The sequence below is a fragment of the Brassica oleracea genome, chromosome C6 (genome assembly GCF_000695525.1).
Source record: "Brassica oleracea var. oleracea cultivar TO1000 chromosome C6, BOL, whole genome shotgun sequence".
In the NCBI taxonomy this organism is placed as follows: Eukaryota; Viridiplantae; Streptophyta; class Magnoliopsida; order Brassicales; family Brassicaceae; genus Brassica; species Brassica oleracea.
In genome coordinates, this window is record NC_027753.1 from 16,752,522 (window position 1) to 16,770,311 (window position 17,790).

The following is a 17,790-nucleotide window of genomic DNA, read 5'->3' on the forward strand; positions in this document are numbered from 1 at the left end:
ATGGTAATGTGACCAGATCCCATGTATGATTCTTCTGATGAGACTCCACGTCTCTCATTGCAACATGCCATTTCTCAGACTCTGGACTAGAAACAGCTTCCATGTAAGTAGATGACGCATCCACTTCCTCTGTAACCTGAAGTGCATAACCCACCATATCCTCGAAGCGATATCTCTCTGGTGGCCCAACATCAACCCTTCTTGGTTGATCTTTCACGATGCTACGCTCTGTAGCATCATGCGGTTGAATCTTCGTAGACTCCAACTGAACATCTTCTACACGCTCCTCTTGATTTTCTGTGTGTGCCTGCTCTTCGATCACTTCATGATCATCTTGCAGCTCCACCTGTTTATCAGTGCTACCCTTTTCTGCTTCTGAACTGGACCCTGAGCTTCTAACCATAGATACTTCATCGAAGACACAATTCCTGCTTAGAACCATTAGGTTTTCTGATGGAGACCAGACCATGTATCCTTTGATTCCATCACCGTAGCCCATAAACACTCTTAAAAGTGAATATTCAGCAGATCTACTTGACCACACCTCAGAAGGTATCCTGCACTCGATGCCTATGTAGGGAACAAGATTTATCAAGTAGCAAGTCGTGTTAACTGCTTCAGCCCAAAACCGCTTCTCCAAACCAGCACTCGAGAGCGTGCACATCGCTCTCTCTAGCATTATCTGGTTTATCCATTTTGCAACACCATCCCGCTGTGGTATTCCCCTGTCTGTAAGATGCTTGGCAGATGTTGCATCCTTACAAAACTGTTTGAACTCTTCCGAGCAGAGACCAATATCAGAATGAAGCATATCTTGCTTCGACAGATGTTGCATCCCACACTCACCCATATGTCCAACCCTCATATTCCATAGCTTAGTCATATCTTCCTCTGGGATCTCTGGTGATGCAACATTTGCTGAACCTGTAACGGTAGTACCCTTCAGCAAATATAGAGTACCATTCATGAAACCCTTCAGAATCACATCAGAACCCTTGCAGACATTCAGAACTCCATCACCACCCGAATATTTGAACCCTCTACTGTCCAGAAGACTCATGGATATCAAATTCTTCGTCATTGATGGAACATGCCTAACCTCGTTCAATGTGCAGAATCTACCATCATGTGTTCTGAGCTTGATTGAGCCGATCCCAGCAATCTTGCAGGCAAAGTCATTTGCCATCTTAATCTTGCCGTCAAGTACCTCTGTGTACTTCGAAAACCACTCTTTCCTTAGTGTCATATGGTAGGATGCTCCTGTATCCAGAACCCACACATCAGAAGAGTGTGTGTCTGTGCACAACAAGAGCGATGTCGTTGTCAGACTTGGTTTCATCCTCGGCTACTGCAACAGACCCAAACTGCTTCTCCTTCATCTTGGGACAGTCTGACTTCCAATGTCCCTTCTCTTTGCAATAGTTGCAAATATCAGATGCTTTAGGATCACTTGGAACCGACTTCCTATCTTTCAATGTCCTTCTGTTCAGATGTCCCTTCACACCACTGACAAACAACCCCGATGCTTGATTGTCTGTCCCTGAGCTGGATGCCTTATGGCACAATTCCCGACTATGAAACGCCGACCTAACTTCTTCCAGTTTCACTGTATCTTTGCCAACAATGAACGATTGCACGAAGTTCTCGAAGGAGTTCAGCAGAGATACCAACAAGATTAGTGACGCGTCTTCATCCTCCACCTTAACATCGATGTTACACAGCTCCAGTAATATCGAATTCAGCTTNNTCAAGATGGTCGCGAAGCTCAATACCTTCTTGCATACGCAAGGCGAAGAGGTGTTGCTTCAGAAGTAGCTTATTCGTTAGAGATTTTGTCATGTACAAACTCTCCAACTTCTGCCACAAACTAGCAGCTGTTTTCTCATCCGACACTTCGATGATAATCTCGTCTGCTAGACCCAACAAAATTGTTGAGAACGCTTTCTCTTCCAGAGCCTCCAAATCAGCTGCTTCAGATTTCTTCCCTGACAATGGTCCCCAGATGCCTTGTTGCTTCAACAACGCCTGCACCTTAATTTGCCAAAGACTGAAGCGATTTCTCCCATCAAACTTGTCGATCTTCGCGTTTATTCTAGACATCTTCTCACCAGATAACCAACCCCGAGCTCTGATACCAATTTGTTGTGAAGGACGTGAGAAGGAACATATGGGGAAACAGATGAATAAAAGCGATGGCTTGAACAAGGATATATAGACTGGACCTTTCAGATGAAGACCCCAAGTGTGTATAACAGACCCCAACGATGAAATTAAGCCTCCCTGAAACAGAGTGTTAAAATCAGAGCTATGACTACCGTAAGTAACATACCAGGTTTGATTCTCACCGAGAACATGACTGAAGCGTGGGAGAGACCCGGTTTAAGCAGAAAAGAACTCAAGTCTTTTGTAGAAAATAGACACACAAGTGCTGAGATTAATGTTGCGCATAAATTGTATAAGAAGACTACAGTTATTTCTTCAGGGTATACCTCCATGATCCGAGTCTGCAATCATATATGAGCCCGAATTTAGAAATAGTTTTATGTGTCACCAACAAATTCAAAGTATTTTTCTTGTACCTGAAGAATCAACCAGATTGAAACAAGCAAATATTGTGCAGCGATTAATAGACCTCCAATGATCCAACTTGACTCAGATATAGTCAAATGCTGGTCATGCGAGACGGTTGTTGATGACGCTAGAATTTTGGGGCCTGTATAAAGAACAACAACCAGAGCACCAGACATAGATACTATCGTGCCAATGATTTTAGCCTGAGTCGCAGAGCTTCTTAACACGACTTGTTCCATCCTTGACGAGTCATCCAAAGGAAGAAGAACCAGTTAGTGCTAAATGATTGGATGATAGTAAGCAAACCATATCTTTGTCACTACTGTACTACACACATCGAAAGACAACAAGGTGTAACCTGAAGATGATAGCGAGAGTAAAGGTAAAAGCTGGCGTAATGTTACTGATGGCAGAAGCAAGCGTCGGGGAACTATATTCTATTCCTTTGCAGCCAGCTATCCCCGACATGAACCTGTTCCCTCTAAGTCAGAAAAGTGTATAATATGAAAATGCCCATAACTCTAGGAGTAATTAGTTAATTACCCGACAAGTGCAAGTAAGAAAATCTTGAAGAAGACAGAAGATTTGGCTGAAGGTAATCTTCTTGACCTGCACATTGTAATATATGTTCACATTCTTGAAAATTTTATAAAGATTTGGCTCAACGTAATAAAGAGTTGTGTTAGGAGATCAAGTACCTTCTAAAGAGGAGGGAAAGTGGAAGAAGGACAAGTGTAGCAACGACATAATTGTAGAAGACAAAGACATAGAAGCTCAATCCTCTCATGGTCGCAGCCTTGAACAGTGTGTTAGATCCAACCGTGACACACTCCACAGCCACCATTGCAGTGAATGGCACAACATCTCTGCAAAAGTATTTCCATGCCACCTCTTCTTCTACTCCTCTTGCCATAAGATCTGATGTTCAGACTTTGTAAAAAATCTCAGAAGTCAAAGCGACTTCATCAGCAACCATAGTAATTAAACCCAACACGTTTGCTAAATGCTAAATTAATTATTCTCAACTTGACCATGCAACTAATATATTTATGATAAAGGGTCCCAATTTTTCCTCCATAACATATGATTCTCATATGTTTGGTCATATGTCCCTTTTCAAAATCATTGCATGAATCAAAAGAACACGAAACAGAAGATTTTTTTACTCAAATTATTATATAACCTCAAAACGATACTAGAAAAAAATAACAGAATTACATCTTATACTGTAGGTAAAATATAGAGACATATAAACATAAACAAAGACCATATTTTAAAGGATCGTTATTGATAAACCAACAGTACAATGATTTCACTTGCATCAATCTTATCTTAATGACAAGGCTTCATCTTCTACAACGTGTGTAAGTAACAAAGGTGACTGTTCAGAACCAGTCACAGTTTTGGTTGCATCCTCTCTTGCTTTTCCCCAAATCACAGTGTAGAATCCTAAGCTCAAAATCACAGACCCGATGACACTGCCCACAACACATACATGGAAAGTTATTACTGCCTTGATATACATATACGATATCTACAAAGGCATATAGTACCTCCCAAGGTAAAGTGCATCGCCGAGGAATATAGCACCCAAGATGACTGCAATGACTATAGACAATGGTTTGAACAATGATATATAGACTGGACCCTTCAGATGCAGACCCCATGTGTGCATAGCTAAGCCAAATGATGAAAGCAAGACTCCCTGAATAAAATAGTGTTAATTTATGAGCATAAAAGATAGTCAGTCACATATAAGGTTTGATACTCACCGAGTATATGATTGCAGCGAGGGAAATATCCGGTTTAAGCACCCAAGATGTCAAGTTTCTTTCCGCAAAGAAACAAACTGGTGCTGAGATTAGCGTTGCAAATAAGTTGTAGAAGAAGATTACTGTTATTTCTTCAGGGTATGCTTCCATGACCTTAGTCTTAAACCACATACAACTATCAATTTAGAAAGAGATATATGTGTCAAGACTCTAAGAACAACCAAAAGTCTTTTTTTTCTGAACTTTTTCAAGTGTCCCCCCATACATACCTGAACAATATACCAGACTGATATAAAAAAATACTGTGAAGCAAGCAAAAGGCCTCCGATCATCCAACTTGAATTGGACGAAGTCAAATGCTGGTCAAGCGAAATGTTAGATGGCGAAGGTGCAGCAGTGAGAACTTTATGGCCTTTATAGAGCACAACAACCAGAGCACCAGATATAGATACTATCGTGCCAATGATTTTAGCCTGAGTCGCAGAGCTTCTTAACCTTACTTGTTCAATCCTATACGAAGAAAGCAGAACCAGTTAAAATTACATGATTGGATGATAGTAATAAACGACCTCACATCCATTCGTATTCAACCAGGGGGTGGTGCTTATACATCTTCTAAACCAGAATAAGTAAGTTGCTAATTTAGCAGCTTCCTGAAACATAATCGAAAGAGGAGGAGGAGGAGTAACCTGAAGATAATGGCGAGCGTGAAGGTAAAAGCTGGCGTGAGGTTGCTGATAGCAGAGGAAAGAGTAGGAGAACTATATTCCACTCCTTTCAATCCAACTAACCCCGACATGAGCCTGTTCCCTCCAAATTTAAAAAAAATCGGAAATGCTCATACAGGCCATAAATCTAGAGTTATATATAGTTACCCGAGAATCGCAAGAAAGAAAATCTTGACGAAGACAGGAAATTTGGCTGAAGGTAGTCTTCTTGACCTGCACATATATATATATGTGTAAATCATATTGTTGAAAATAGTATATATAGAGGGCAAGATTAATTGAGAAGATCAAGTACCTTCCAAAGATGAGGGAAAGAGGAAGAAGAACAATTGTAGCAACAACATAAGAGTAGAAGATATAGACATAAAAGCTCAATCCTCTTAAGGTTGCAGCCTTGAAAAGTGTGTTAGATCCAACTGTGACACACTCCACTGAGACCATCGCAGCAAACGGCACAACATCTCCGCAAAAGTATCTCAATGCCACTGTCTTTTCTTCTGCTCCTCTTTCCATAAGATCTGTTGTCTATAGACTTTCAAAAAATTCTCAGAGGTCAAAGTGAGTTTCATAGGTAAGCATAGTGGCTAACCCACCACGTTTACTAATAGTATACATTACTTTATTAATATAAAAATTCCAACTTGACCACTATTATAAACCTCAGCAAGGCCATTGGACGAATTGCGTTGATTATAAAGAAGAATAAAATTAAAACTAATATTTCTTGAAATAGGAAGGAGACTTGGCTGAAGGAAGTCTTCTTAACAATGACACGCTTCTCAAGCGTAGACTATTCCAACGGTTAGGATTTGATACTAGGATATATAACCAAACCAATTCCAAACAATACACAAATATGTGATGAAGATTTTGTATTGCGAAGGCTTCATCTTCTACGATATGTGTAAGCAGCAAAGGTGAACAATACTCAGAACCAGCTACAATTCTGGTTGAATCCTCTCTTGCTATGTGTTTGGAGAAATCCTGTAAAACACTAAAATCTAACGAGAAATGATGTTTTATTCCCAAAGATCAAGTAGAATTACAGAGACTTAAGAGAATTTATAATGGAGACTCTCTCACCTCCCCTTCTCAAACTAGATGATCAATTCCTCAATACTCATTTACAACAAAGCAACAACTTAAATAGAAAGAGCCTGAGCACACACTCCTCTCATGCCACCCCTCTCCATTCTGTTAGCAAAAGCACGTGCACGTCCCTTATTCTTATCCACTGTTGCTATCCTTCAGGTAGTCTTCTAGAAGACCCACGTAGCCTTCCAGTACCTGTAGCTGTGTTTGTAGCAGGCTTAGTTATCAGATGGGCATGTAGACTTCCTTCCTCCTCTGATAGTGAAAGAGAATCGGAGGATGTCCTGCTCCACTGCTAACACTTTGCCCCAAATCACAGTGTAGAATTCAAAGCACAATATCACTGATCCAATCACACTGCGCAAAACCTATATTGGTTATTAACTTCTCAAAATGCTTATTGCAGTTTATACAGTGATATACCATGGAACTGTAGAGAGTCTAGAGACTAAGTGTTTCTCACCTAAGAAAAAAAACAATAATAATACAGAAGTAAACCGTTAGATAGATACATGACTATAAGCATTTCAACAACCTATAGTTGAGTTCTATCTTTCTCAGTGAAGATAAAATCTTCTGACGTACCGGAAAAGTAAGAAGAGGAAAGAGATGGTACCTCCCAAGGTGAAGTGCACCGCCGAGGAATATATAGCACCCATGGAAACTGCAATCGCAATAGACAATGGCCTAAACATGGATACATAGACAGGACCCTTCAGATGCAGACCCCATGTGTGGGTAAGTGCGCTGAGTAATGAAACAAAGACACCCTGAAACAAAGTGTTTAATTTCTGAGCTTAACACATAGTCAGCAACTGACGCAGATTATAAGATTTGGTTTGCACCGAGTATATGATGGCAGCCAGGGAAATGTCCGGTTAAAGGACCCAAAAAGTCAAATTACTTTCCGCAATCAAACATACAGGTATTGAGATTAGCGTTTGCAAATAAATTGTAGATGAAGACAACGGTTATTTCTTCAGGGTATGCCTCCATCACCCGAGTCTGAGACCAATTTAGTAAGGAATTTAGTTATGTGTCACCAAATATACAGTTTTTAAATGAAATTTCAAGTATTTGTACCTGAATAATAAACCAGACTGATATAAGAAAATACTGTGAAGCAAGCAAAAGGCATCCAGTTAGAGCGACTTACTCGATAACAACATTACTTGTAGCCAACCACAAGTTTGTCTTTGTACTAGTACGTTATAATAATGTTATTTTCTAATTTTATTGTGAATAACTTGAAAAGTTATCTGAATTTTCTGCCATTGACTGGTACCACGTCTAAACTAGTAGCCAATAAACATAAGAAGGGAACCTACTAATTCCACAACAGCAGAAATCTCAGATATTTTACAGAAAGCAAACGGGTTTTGTGCGGAATCAACCTGTTCTTCACTTTCCAGAAAAAAAAAAAAGAGGAGGTAGAACCTGAAGATAATGGCGAGCGTGAATGTAAAAGCTGGCGTGAGATTGCTCATAGAAGGGGCAAGGGTAGGAGAGCTAGAAGACAAAGACATAGAAGGTTGCAGCCTTGTACAGCGTGATTGATCCAACCGTTGTACACTCCACAGCAAACGGTAAAACATCTCTACTGAAGTTTTCTCTAATCCTGCATCTTTGCCACACATAAGGAAGAAAAAATGTTAGCAAATCGATAGTTCACAAAATAAACTAAATGCCTCCTAAGTCCTTTGCCTATGAATGGCAGGCTTTGTGTCTTTCTCATCTCATGAGCAGCCAAGGAGAAAGGCTTTCAAGTTTTTCACTTACAAAAGGCACTGTGGATAGAAGAAGACAGGCCTACCAATGGATGAACAAAGCCAAACCCTTCAGCTTCCTTAAAACACGATGAGGTCAAACAAAAATGAGCAACAACATTTTAATCCCAAACTCTGCAACCTCCATCAACAGGAAGGTAACGCGTTAGTAACACCAATCCTTCATTGTCAGTGATCCAACAAACCCTAATCCACGGAGAAGATCACCTCGCTCGATTAACGGATCTCCAGAATCGCATCACTCTCCAACTCCTACGCGACGGCGAAACGGAAACATCAGCGCACGGAGGACACATCTCCCCTCACCTGTGCGGCGGCGATTTCTCGTTTTTATCCAACGGCTCGTTGTCGATGTGATTCAACGGTTTTTATTTTATTTTAGGATCGAACCGAAGCAAAGCCCGGAACCGAACTTAAAACTAAACCAAAATATCAAAATACAAAACCAATTCCAAACCAGACTGATGCAAAAAAATACTGTGAAGCAAAGCAAAAGGCCTCCTATCCATCCAGCTTGACTCTGATGAAGATGCAAAAGATGCAGCAGTGAGAACCTCTGGACCTTTATATAGCACAATAACCAGAGCGCGGTTATAAGATTGATATTAAGCAAACCAACCACATATCTACCCAAGTAATCTCAGCACAGAGAGAGGATACAACATTTGTAGCCAATCACAAGGTTGTACTTTGTACCTGAACTTCATGATCGGGGCCCGGTTCAACACGGTTAAGGGGATTAGGGCAAAAAAAAAACGTTTATCCTCTAAAATTTATATGTAGATAATGTTTAAAATATTTTTAAAATTTAATCAGTAATATTTTGTAAAAAAATAAAATTATATACATATCAAATAATTTTGAGTTTTTTTCAATTTTATTTATTATATTTATAATTTTTTATATATAAAAATATAGATTTATATAAAAAAATTGTGCCCTTAATTAGTATTATACGGAGGACACGGACTTACACCCGGGACGGTTGCACCGCTTGTTCCCCGTAATGAGCCAGCCCTGTTCATAATATTACTCTTTCCATTTGTCCACACTATTTTCCGAAAACAGAAACCAAAGAGGAGGTTGAAGATAACGGCGAGGCCGCGAGGGTGAAGGTAAAAGCTGGCGTGAGGTTGCTGATAGCAGACGCAAGAGTGGGAGAACTATATTCTATACCTTTACAACCAGATATCTGCGCAATGAACCTGCTCCCCTCAAGTTTATAACAGAGAAAAAAATTTACAAATCAAAAGCTGGGAAGCCTATGAATCTAGGGACAGTACTAATGGTAGTACCCGAGAAGTCCAAGTAAGAAAAGCTTTAGGAAGAAAGAAGACTTGGCTGAAGGCAATCTTCTTGATCTGCATATGCAAAATAAGTTCAAATTCTTGAAAAGTTTATAATTGTGACAGAGAGTAGATGAGGAGAATCAACTACCTTCCAAAGATGAGGGAAAGTGGAAGAAGAAGAGTTGACACAACATAAGAGTAGAAGACAAAGACATAGAAGCTCAATCCTCTTAAGGTTGCAGCCTTGAAAAGTGTGTTAGATCCAACTGTGATACACTCGACCACCAAAATTACAGAAAACGGCACAACATCTCGATTAAAGTACCTCCACACCACAGTCTCTTCTCTTGCTTCTCTCATGATAAGTTGATATCCAGATTCTCAGAGGAGACTCTGAAATTATTTTATTACAAGCAAGCATGTTGCTTGGCATGAACTCCACCACGATTATGAAATGGTCAATATTTTATATACAGCTAGCACATTTCTAACGTGACCCAAGAATTCTTCTATTACCAACCAATCAACAAATGGTCAACTCTGTCAATGGAACTCTGTTACCAACCCGATCATCATATTGAAGAGTTTCCCCAATTCCAAAGATGGAAATTATCACATAATTTAGAGTTGGTAATTTTTTTTCATCTTTAATATTATTGATGGGTCAAACCAGGGGTGTTCAATCCGGATTTTGGTTTTTTTTTTGGTACTCGGTTCATAAAAAATATCTACCATATTAAAACCAATTTACTTTGGTTTGGTTCAGTTTATATGCTGTTGGTTTTCGGTTTATTCGATTTTATACCCAAAAAACATAAATATATTTATCTTTTATAGCCTTTTGTAAATTTTACTTCATATAATTAGATATCGGTTTTTAAATATACTATATTTTCTTTTACTATTTAAAATAATTAGTAAACATATTAACCTGATAATAATAATAATAATAATAATAATAATAGTATTTATATAATAAGAAAATAATTAGTAATCCATTATATTATTAAATAACCAAATATTAGTACACATATCTGTCAATGTAAAAGTAAAAATTATGTCTTGTTTAATTTGATAAAAATTAAAAATAAATTTTAACTTAAAATAAAATATTAAATCACTAAAATCAATATTTTAATTATGAAGATCACGTCAATAAACAATTATGTATATATTATTAATTATATTATAGAATTTACATATAATTATACTACTATATTTTCATTAGTCGGTTTATTTGGTTTATTCGGTTTGATTGGTTTATATATCAAACCATATCCATATACCGCATGGTTTTAAAAATAACATTCATTTGGTATATTCGGTATTACCAGGTCCAAACCATTTTTTCTATTTTGGTTTGGTTTTAATTGGTTTGTTTTTACTGCATTGGACACCCATAGGTCAAAGTAAAAAAAAAACAAGACAAGTAAAAACAAGAAGGCCTAATGGCATCTCCATCCCCACTCCATAATTTACTCCAAAAATGGAATGGGAAATGGATATGAACAAAAAATAAAAATCACTCCATTTATGGACTAATCTTTTATTTTTTTGTTTATTCATTTTCCATTCCAGTTTTGGAGTAAATTATGAAGTGGGGATAGAGATGGTCTTACGAACAGGCTCAAGCTACACAGTATTTAGAATTGGTGTTGTGCCCCAATGTTTCTGAGAAAACTTTAAATAAAATATTGTGCGGAAAAAATAAAATATTGTGCAAAATGTTTCCGCATTTTTACAAAAGACATATTTTATAGAGCTAATAACTACATAAAAACTTGAGTTGACCAAATCAGCTTAGATGTAAATTTAGTCAATATTAATTTTCACTTAACAACATATTATTTACCAGAAACGTATTATAAGTTCTTTTTATTAACTTAGGGTATTTCGGATCGATGGAAATAGTCAGACTAATCCTCAATGGAAAATACAGTCCATCGATATACCCTCTTTCCGGATATTCAAATGAGGCCGATGCATAGTTCCTTTTCCGCCAAAAATTAAATGTAGTTAGCAACTACATTTAAGTAACTGAATCTGAATTGCTTAGCAACTCCGGAGTCCACCTAACACTAAACCATCAAATTGTAGTTAGAAAGTTAATGTATTATAAGTTTCGTACTTTTGTAATTCTGTTAAAAATTTAAATAGCCTACATTATATTTGACGAAGAAATTATAGAATATTTAACACACAAAAAAACACATACATAGTTTGAGGTGTTGTTTTGTGAACTCTTGACTTGATAAATTTATCTTCCTCGTGTTATCTGATGTGTTTCAGAATGCCTTTTGATAGGTTGACTCCACTGTTATTTTTTTTACAGCAAAAAGCCATAATCTACAGAAGAATCTAACTCGTAAACCCAAACTGGAGTAAAAGAACCAACATAGTACACAACTGAAAGGAAATTTCGAGCACCTCGTGAAAGTTTGTTCGTCATTGTATTTTTGCTCCTAGAATATGCTGGAGTGAGAACTGAGGAAAGAACGCCTTACATCAATGAATTTCCTCCATAAGAGGCGTGAAAGCTGGCCATTTCGTAACTGCAGACATCATCTTCACTAATTCAAAACAGTCTGCTGCAAACATCACCTCCGTTAACAGCATTCCATTGCTCAAATCAAGGCTTCACATTTCAGCATGTAAAGGTGGTAGGCTATGGAGAATACGCATAGACCACATGTTCTTGCTATGCCTCCCTTGTAAAGGAGAACAATCCTTTCCCAAAAATTTATCATGTTTCTTCCATGAGCCATCTATATAACACCAATGTACATAATTTTCTTGGTGATCCATCTATGCCACATAAACATCCCATGGGGTCTTCAAGTATATAAGTTGCGCTCAGCCCACAAAGTTGTCTCTATTTTTGCAACACAGAATCTCCTGTGAGTTCCCATTTGTATTTTTATAAATCTTTGCATTTCAATTTTTCTATATATACCATAAAATCTAAGGAAAATAGTTAAAATTTACCTCCTTTGGAAGTCTCCAAAAGAGGTAATATATATTCGTGAAAATTGATGGAGTTGAAAACACTTTCGGATTTGAGGGGATCTTAGACAAAGCCAAAGTTTGAATGACATGTGGACATTCAAAAATAAAATGGTTGATTGAATCCTCATCTGCTCCAATATACCACATCTTGTATCACATTGTATACCTCTTTTCTTTAAATTCTTTGTAACCCGGTAGGCTCTCCGAAATTGTTTGCCAAAAAAAAAAGCATTTCAGTTTTGGAGAACATTTAAGTTTCGAATAAAAGCCAACAAATATCTAATATTTGGTCCTTACGCCTTGAGAATCAGATCCTTGTGCGAGTACAAACTCTCAATATTGTATCCAGTCTTCACTAAATATCTCCTAGGAATAGTAAAATGCCAACACTTTGTATCCGGTTGTAAAGACCGACTCACCGGAATACTTATGAATGATTTTAACATCATCTTGATGAACATATGCCTTTAAAAAAATCCACATTCCAAGTATGGGCTAAAGGGTTAATAAGATTCACCATAGTGATTTAATGTAACTTATAATTACAAAAATATATGATGTTAGACTAAAAACATAAATATTATGTTGTTAAAATTTTGCCTAAGGCATTTTAAAAATGTCAAATTGACCCTGTACGTATAATGAGATATCATACTATGGGTCTAACAGGTAATCATCTTAGGAACACTAAGAACGGGAATAAAATTATTGGAATAATGAGGAATTGTTATTCCATATCAAATTTATTGAGGAACAAATTTGTTCTTTATTTCTCTATAATAAAAGAAATGAGAAGGCATGGAAAAGAAAAAGAATTCCTTATACATGGTAAAAAAATTAAGAATGTTATGGAATCCAATTCCTGTGGATTCTTCCCCCCAACTAACGAAGATAGGACTTGCCACATAAGAAATGAAATGGATCGTTTCTCTTCATTCTTTGATCACCAATCATAGATGTTTTTGACAACCTATACCAATACTATGTAAATAATAAAACTATGTCAATTGTGGAGATGACATGACATTTATGACAATTTTTCTTAAATGGTTTTTTGCGTAGCTGTCGTTTTATTCTCGTTAAAAATAAGTGATTGTTTGGTGAAAGTTACTAACAATTGTTTTAAATAATCTGGGAATATCTGAATCCGAATACACATTTAATTATCTGGAGGCTTACTCACCATTACTGGGTAAATATGAAGCCAAAAACCTGATTAAGTATCTGGAGACTGACTCACTGACATTGGGTAAACCATGTTGCTCTATGTGGAAATTAGATATTAACATGGCCTGACATGCGTACATCTACTAATTGTTAGATTTAAACTTTTTTTTATTAATATTTAAACGACATTGTTTTAACTAAAATTAAAATGTTAACCAAACGACATAAAAAAGAAAGAAAAAGTTAATCAAATTTATTCGGTCAACACAAATCTATATATATCTATCTATTTACTCTCTCCAGAGCGTGACACATCATCAATTTGTGCATCCTGGGAACGACACCTGTCCACTTTAACGAAACGCTGCGGTTCATTTATTTGACATTGTTTCTGTTTGGGTCTTTATTCATGTACGTTGTCTTTGTTAATTAAGCTTTACAAAGCCCATTAAAACCCATACTGATAAAGTGTCAATTCATATGCTCGAAACGCGTCGTTTTCTATGTATGAGACACATCAGTAAATAGAGTAAAATGTGTGTGGTACGTGTCATCATCTAACTATTTACGACTCAATTGTGAAGGTACTCTCTTATGGGCCGTGTGGCTTTATGTTTGGGCCTGAGTTGAAAATTATTGGATTCTACATTTGTCGGCTTTTTTATTTCTTCCTCTTGGGAGATTCCGCCGTCTCCATCACACCCTCTCCAACACCAAGTCTTGTTACTGTTAATCGTCCAGTTGTGAAAAGCTGATTACGTTACGGAGTTTGGTAGAGTGTAATCATCGTATTCAAAGCCGTTATTAACCATTCATCACCACTCCTCACACGATCTACCTTTCAATGCATCCCATTTACTTCCTTTCTTGGAATTTTCAAGTATAAATAGGTACATTCTAGCCCGTGAAATTCATCAATCTAAACTTCTCAATCTTAAGCTTCCTAAAAATTCTATTTTCATCACCCAACTATTATTTTACAGAATGTTAACTTCACATATTTGGGAGATGCTTATCGTGTTGTTTATTGATTTAGTTTATCTTTATTCATCTATTGATTATCAAACTTTTTCCCGAAAACTTTAGTTTATGGGAGTTCCAGATGTTCATGTATTTGATTATCAGACCCTTTTTTTTTCCAGAAGCTTCCTTTCATGGAAATGATTTCGATATATATTTTGTTTGTTGATTTTGTTTCTATTTCATCATGTATTGCAGGCAACCCTCATTCAAGCAACCGTGATCTCGACCGTCTGAACACCTTCAAGCATATTTTCAAGGGGGGTTCAATGTACTAAGTAAGCGTAAGCGGCTTTGATGTTACCCGGAGCAGTTTGAATTTCAAGCTGTCAGACACTCCTCTATCGATTCGATTCAGTGATTTAACCGCTTTTGCTGAGATAACCCAACCTGTTAGTCCAATTCATGAGGACCGTTCCCAATTCTGTAATAATGATGAGCTGATAGGCCTAGCAAACATCAAGACCCATTTTTCAGGTAACTCTCTTATTTGATGTTCTCTATCTCTTCTTTCAAAGTGGTTAAATATTTAAGATGTTTATCTTAACACATACATTATTATTGGTGATAAATGAGGGACATAAAACCATTCCAAAGTTATTGTTCTTCAAATGTTTTTGCTTGCGTTAGTCATCCTATCCTTATTCCCATGGAAGAGTGAATATTTGATATCGAAATCCTATTCTCATGTCCATGAAAGACTGAACATTTGATATCAGTATGGCTTTCCAGCTACATGCTGTGAGTATTCCTTTAAGACACATGATATGTGCATTGTTTAATATATGTTTTGGGAAGCAACTGATGCAGAAAATTGCAGAGTTGGTACCGAGATATCCATAATAAGTGAAGAACTCAGAATCTCAGAAAGTGACGTATCAGGAACTTCATGCCACAAATTCAACCGCCGCAACTTCTTCAAAGTCAGACAAAGGTGGGAAGAAGAAGAGATAAGCAAGTCCTTTCCATCTCTCTTTAATTTTACTGGACATCGCATCAGATTCTATGGTTTGTTAATGTCCAAAACTCCTGCTGAAACACAAGTTGTGTTTGTTGATGTAAAAGAGTTTGTTGGTTTCATCACTGTGCCCTTGCCTTTTTTTCCGTCGTCATGTCAATAGACAAAATGTTAAAAACAAAGGGAACATAACGTCTTTCTTTTGTTACTGTATTGTCGACGTCTTTCTTTTTTTCCTCCGCGGACGATCAGAAACACTTGTGTATTTCTATTCAAACGGTACATTTAAGATCTATTGCACTTAACAATTAACAAATATAACGTCTGGTCGTTAACAAAGCACGGTATCAGTCAGATCCTGACGTCGACCTTTGCACTAAACAAATATTTGCAAGGATTACAAAGATACCAGATAGTGCGGATGGATGGACATAAGTCTCTCTTAACCGTGGTGCGTGGGGATTACAAATCAGAATGAAGATAAAGAAAGAGTGGGAATGAACATAGAAACTAGAAAGAGAAATAAAACTCTAGGAGTTGAATATGAGGATAATGACGGTACATACAACAATATCAACGAAGCCAAAGATACAGTGTCGTTTGTTTGCTTCACTTTTCATGGATCCAGTTGTCACCAAATGCAAGCATTACTTATGTGAGAATTGTGCTTTGTCTTTATGGTTTTGCTAAGAGAGGCCTCTGCTCAACCTTTCATCACTTTGGAATTCAGTTTGAGGTCCAAATAATCACAAAAGTTGGACGCCTACGAGGTCATATATATATATATATATATATATATATATATATATATATATGTAATCTTTTAAGTATCACCCGAAGATGATCAAAGAATACTTATGCCCTTTTTCAAAAAAAAAAAAAGAATACTTGGATTCGTGATAGAGAGAAGATTTAGCTTAATATTATTAAAATAAGGATATTAATAATGGCAATTTAATTATAAATTTAATTCTTTAAGGATATCAGTGTAATTAGCAAAAAAAATTTACCAAAAGAAAAGACATAGCTTAGTATTAAGTGTTTGCAAAACACAATAGCAAACATATATACACTCATTATGGTTGCGAAGAACAGATGATTTGTATATATTAAGATAAAACAAAAGTTTCCTCTAATTTTCAAGAATCAAGGGAAGAAAAGCACAAAACTAAGTAAATCTTTTAATTATCGGTGTTTTACATATGTTTAGTTATGGATAAATGTTTTACTCTTTTATTATATATATTTCTTGCTTCGAATTTCCAGCTAATGACTGAACATAAATTAAAAAAGGAGCATGGTATAGACTTGAACGTTATTAACTTGAACAGAAAAATAAGTTGTAATGTTTGATATTCACAATAAAAAAGATGTAACGCTAAGGAAGCCGTTCACTTGGAACAAAGAATGAGAGATTGTTCATTATCCTCAAATACTACCTTGAAAGAATCCTTGAATACTGAGTGGCCAAAAATTCTGGATATAACAGTCCTCCAGTTTTCTCTCTTTTTTTTAAATGTATAAACAAAAATAAATTCAATTCATGAAACAATTATAACCAAAAAGTAATACATTTGTGGCCTTTTTGCCTCTTCTATTTATTTCATATTTTTCAAAAAATTTCTTATTAATAAATTCATTACTATGATTAATTACATAATATATAAGCAAATCTACCAAAAAAATATCACACAGAAGAAACAAAGAAATGCCAAAAAAAACATTAACAATTGTTAATAATATCAATTAGTAACATTTTCCAAAAAAAATATAATAATTTTGACCAAGAGTTCCACTAAACAAAAATTTCATTATCCACTATTTTATAAACTCTCACAAAAAAATATGATGGTATTAGAAAACTCGATCTCATTCTTTTTTGATTGAATTCGATTGATTTATGTATTTATAGTGTTATAAAACTTAACAATATAAAATCTTACACTTCGGGATTAAAACAACAACAATACTAATTAAAAATTCGGACGTTTATAGTTGTATAATTTAAATATAGCATAGACAACATAATCTTACTCGAACCCAACTTAACATAAAAGAAAATTTATGAAAAATATATATATTCTAAGAAAATATATCCATCCAATCCTGATAATAAAGACGCGAGAATAAAACTGAAAAAAATACATGAATACTGATAAAAACCACCTTCTAACATCTGCTACGGCACGTAAACTATTTTTTTTTGTAATGGACGTAAACCCATTTTAAAGTAATAAAAATGACTAACTTTAACTAATCTAAAATTAACTAAATCAAAGTTTAAAATAAACAAACCATTAACACTGAACATGCATCAAACATTATATAATATTAAATAAAAAAACCATAATACCATATAAATAAACAGCCGTATATTAAAAATCTCAAGACTAATAAAAA

General features: G+C 36.0%; 2 protein-coding genes, 1 long non-coding RNA gene and 1 pseudogene across 5 annotated transcripts in view; 1 reads left to right on the forward strand and 3 right to left on the reverse strand.

The window, feature by feature from the left end:
• Nucleotides 1–3,530, reverse strand: part of LOC106297599 (WAT1-related protein At5g40230-like) — a 10,077-nt gene extending 6,547 nt beyond the window's left edge. The window contains exons 1-6 of the mRNA XM_013733806.1: nt 3,270–3,530; nt 3,115–3,180; nt 2,930–3,043; nt 2,580–2,811; nt 2,346–2,504; nt 2,223–2,280 (exon numbers count right to left, since the gene is read on the reverse strand). Coding sequence (XP_013589260.1) covers nt 2,223–2,280; nt 2,346–2,504; nt 2,580–2,811; nt 2,930–3,043; nt 3,115–3,180; nt 3,270–3,484 — 844 coding nt within the window. The 5' untranslated portion in view covers nt 3,485–3,530. The remainder of the gene's footprint in view (nt 1–2,222; nt 2,281–2,345; nt 2,505–2,579; nt 2,812–2,929; nt 3,044–3,114; nt 3,181–3,269) is intronic.
• Nucleotides 3,531–3,760: 230 nt separating this feature from the next.
• Nucleotides 3,761–5,649, reverse strand: LOC106301040 (WAT1-related protein At5g40230-like). The gene is made up of 7 exons (XM_013737347.1): nt 5,367–5,649; nt 5,219–5,284; nt 5,033–5,146; nt 4,613–4,853; nt 4,344–4,502; nt 4,125–4,276; nt 3,761–4,049 (listed from the first exon to the last, which is right to left on the reverse strand). The coding sequence occupies exons 1-7, from the start codon at nt 5,582–5,584 to the stop codon at nt 3,899–3,901; spliced, it is 1,101 nt and encodes a 366-aa protein (XP_013592801.1). The 5' UTR covers nt 5,585–5,649; the 3' UTR covers nt 3,761–3,898.
• A 433-nt stretch (nt 5,650–6,082) lies between these two features.
• Nucleotides 6,083–9,599, reverse strand: LOC106301041 (annotated as a pseudogene).
• Nucleotides 9,600–14,084: 4,485 nt separating this feature from the next.
• On the forward strand, nt 14,085–15,662 carry LOC106298849. Of its 3 annotated transcripts, none has more exons than XR_001261585.1 (3): nt 14,085–14,302; nt 14,631–14,909; nt 15,231–15,662. It is a non-coding gene; the product is annotated as an uncharacterized LOC106298849 (long non-coding RNA). The 3 variants fall into 3 exon arrangements; XR_001261583.1 differs by having other exon boundaries at nt 15,243–15,660; XR_001261586.1 differs by having other exon boundaries at nt 15,253–15,657.
• The last annotated feature ends 2,128 nt before the right edge of the window (nt 15,663–17,790 follow it).

Excerpts from the sequence above, each read along its gene's own strand:
- LOC106301040 (XM_013737347.1), bottom strand. The coding sequence starts at position 5,584 with ATGGAAAGAGGAGCAGAAGAAAAGACAGTGGCATTGAGATACTTTTGC. Across the intron at positions 5,285-5,366 it reads CTTTCCCTCATCTTTGGAAG|GTCAAGAAGACTACCTTCAG; the intron begins GTACTTGATCTT and ends ATATATGTGCAG. Across the intron at positions 4,854-5,032 it reads ACGCTCGCCATTATCTTCAG|GATTGAACAAGTAAGGTTAA; the intron begins GTTACTCCTCCT and ends TTCTTCGTATAG.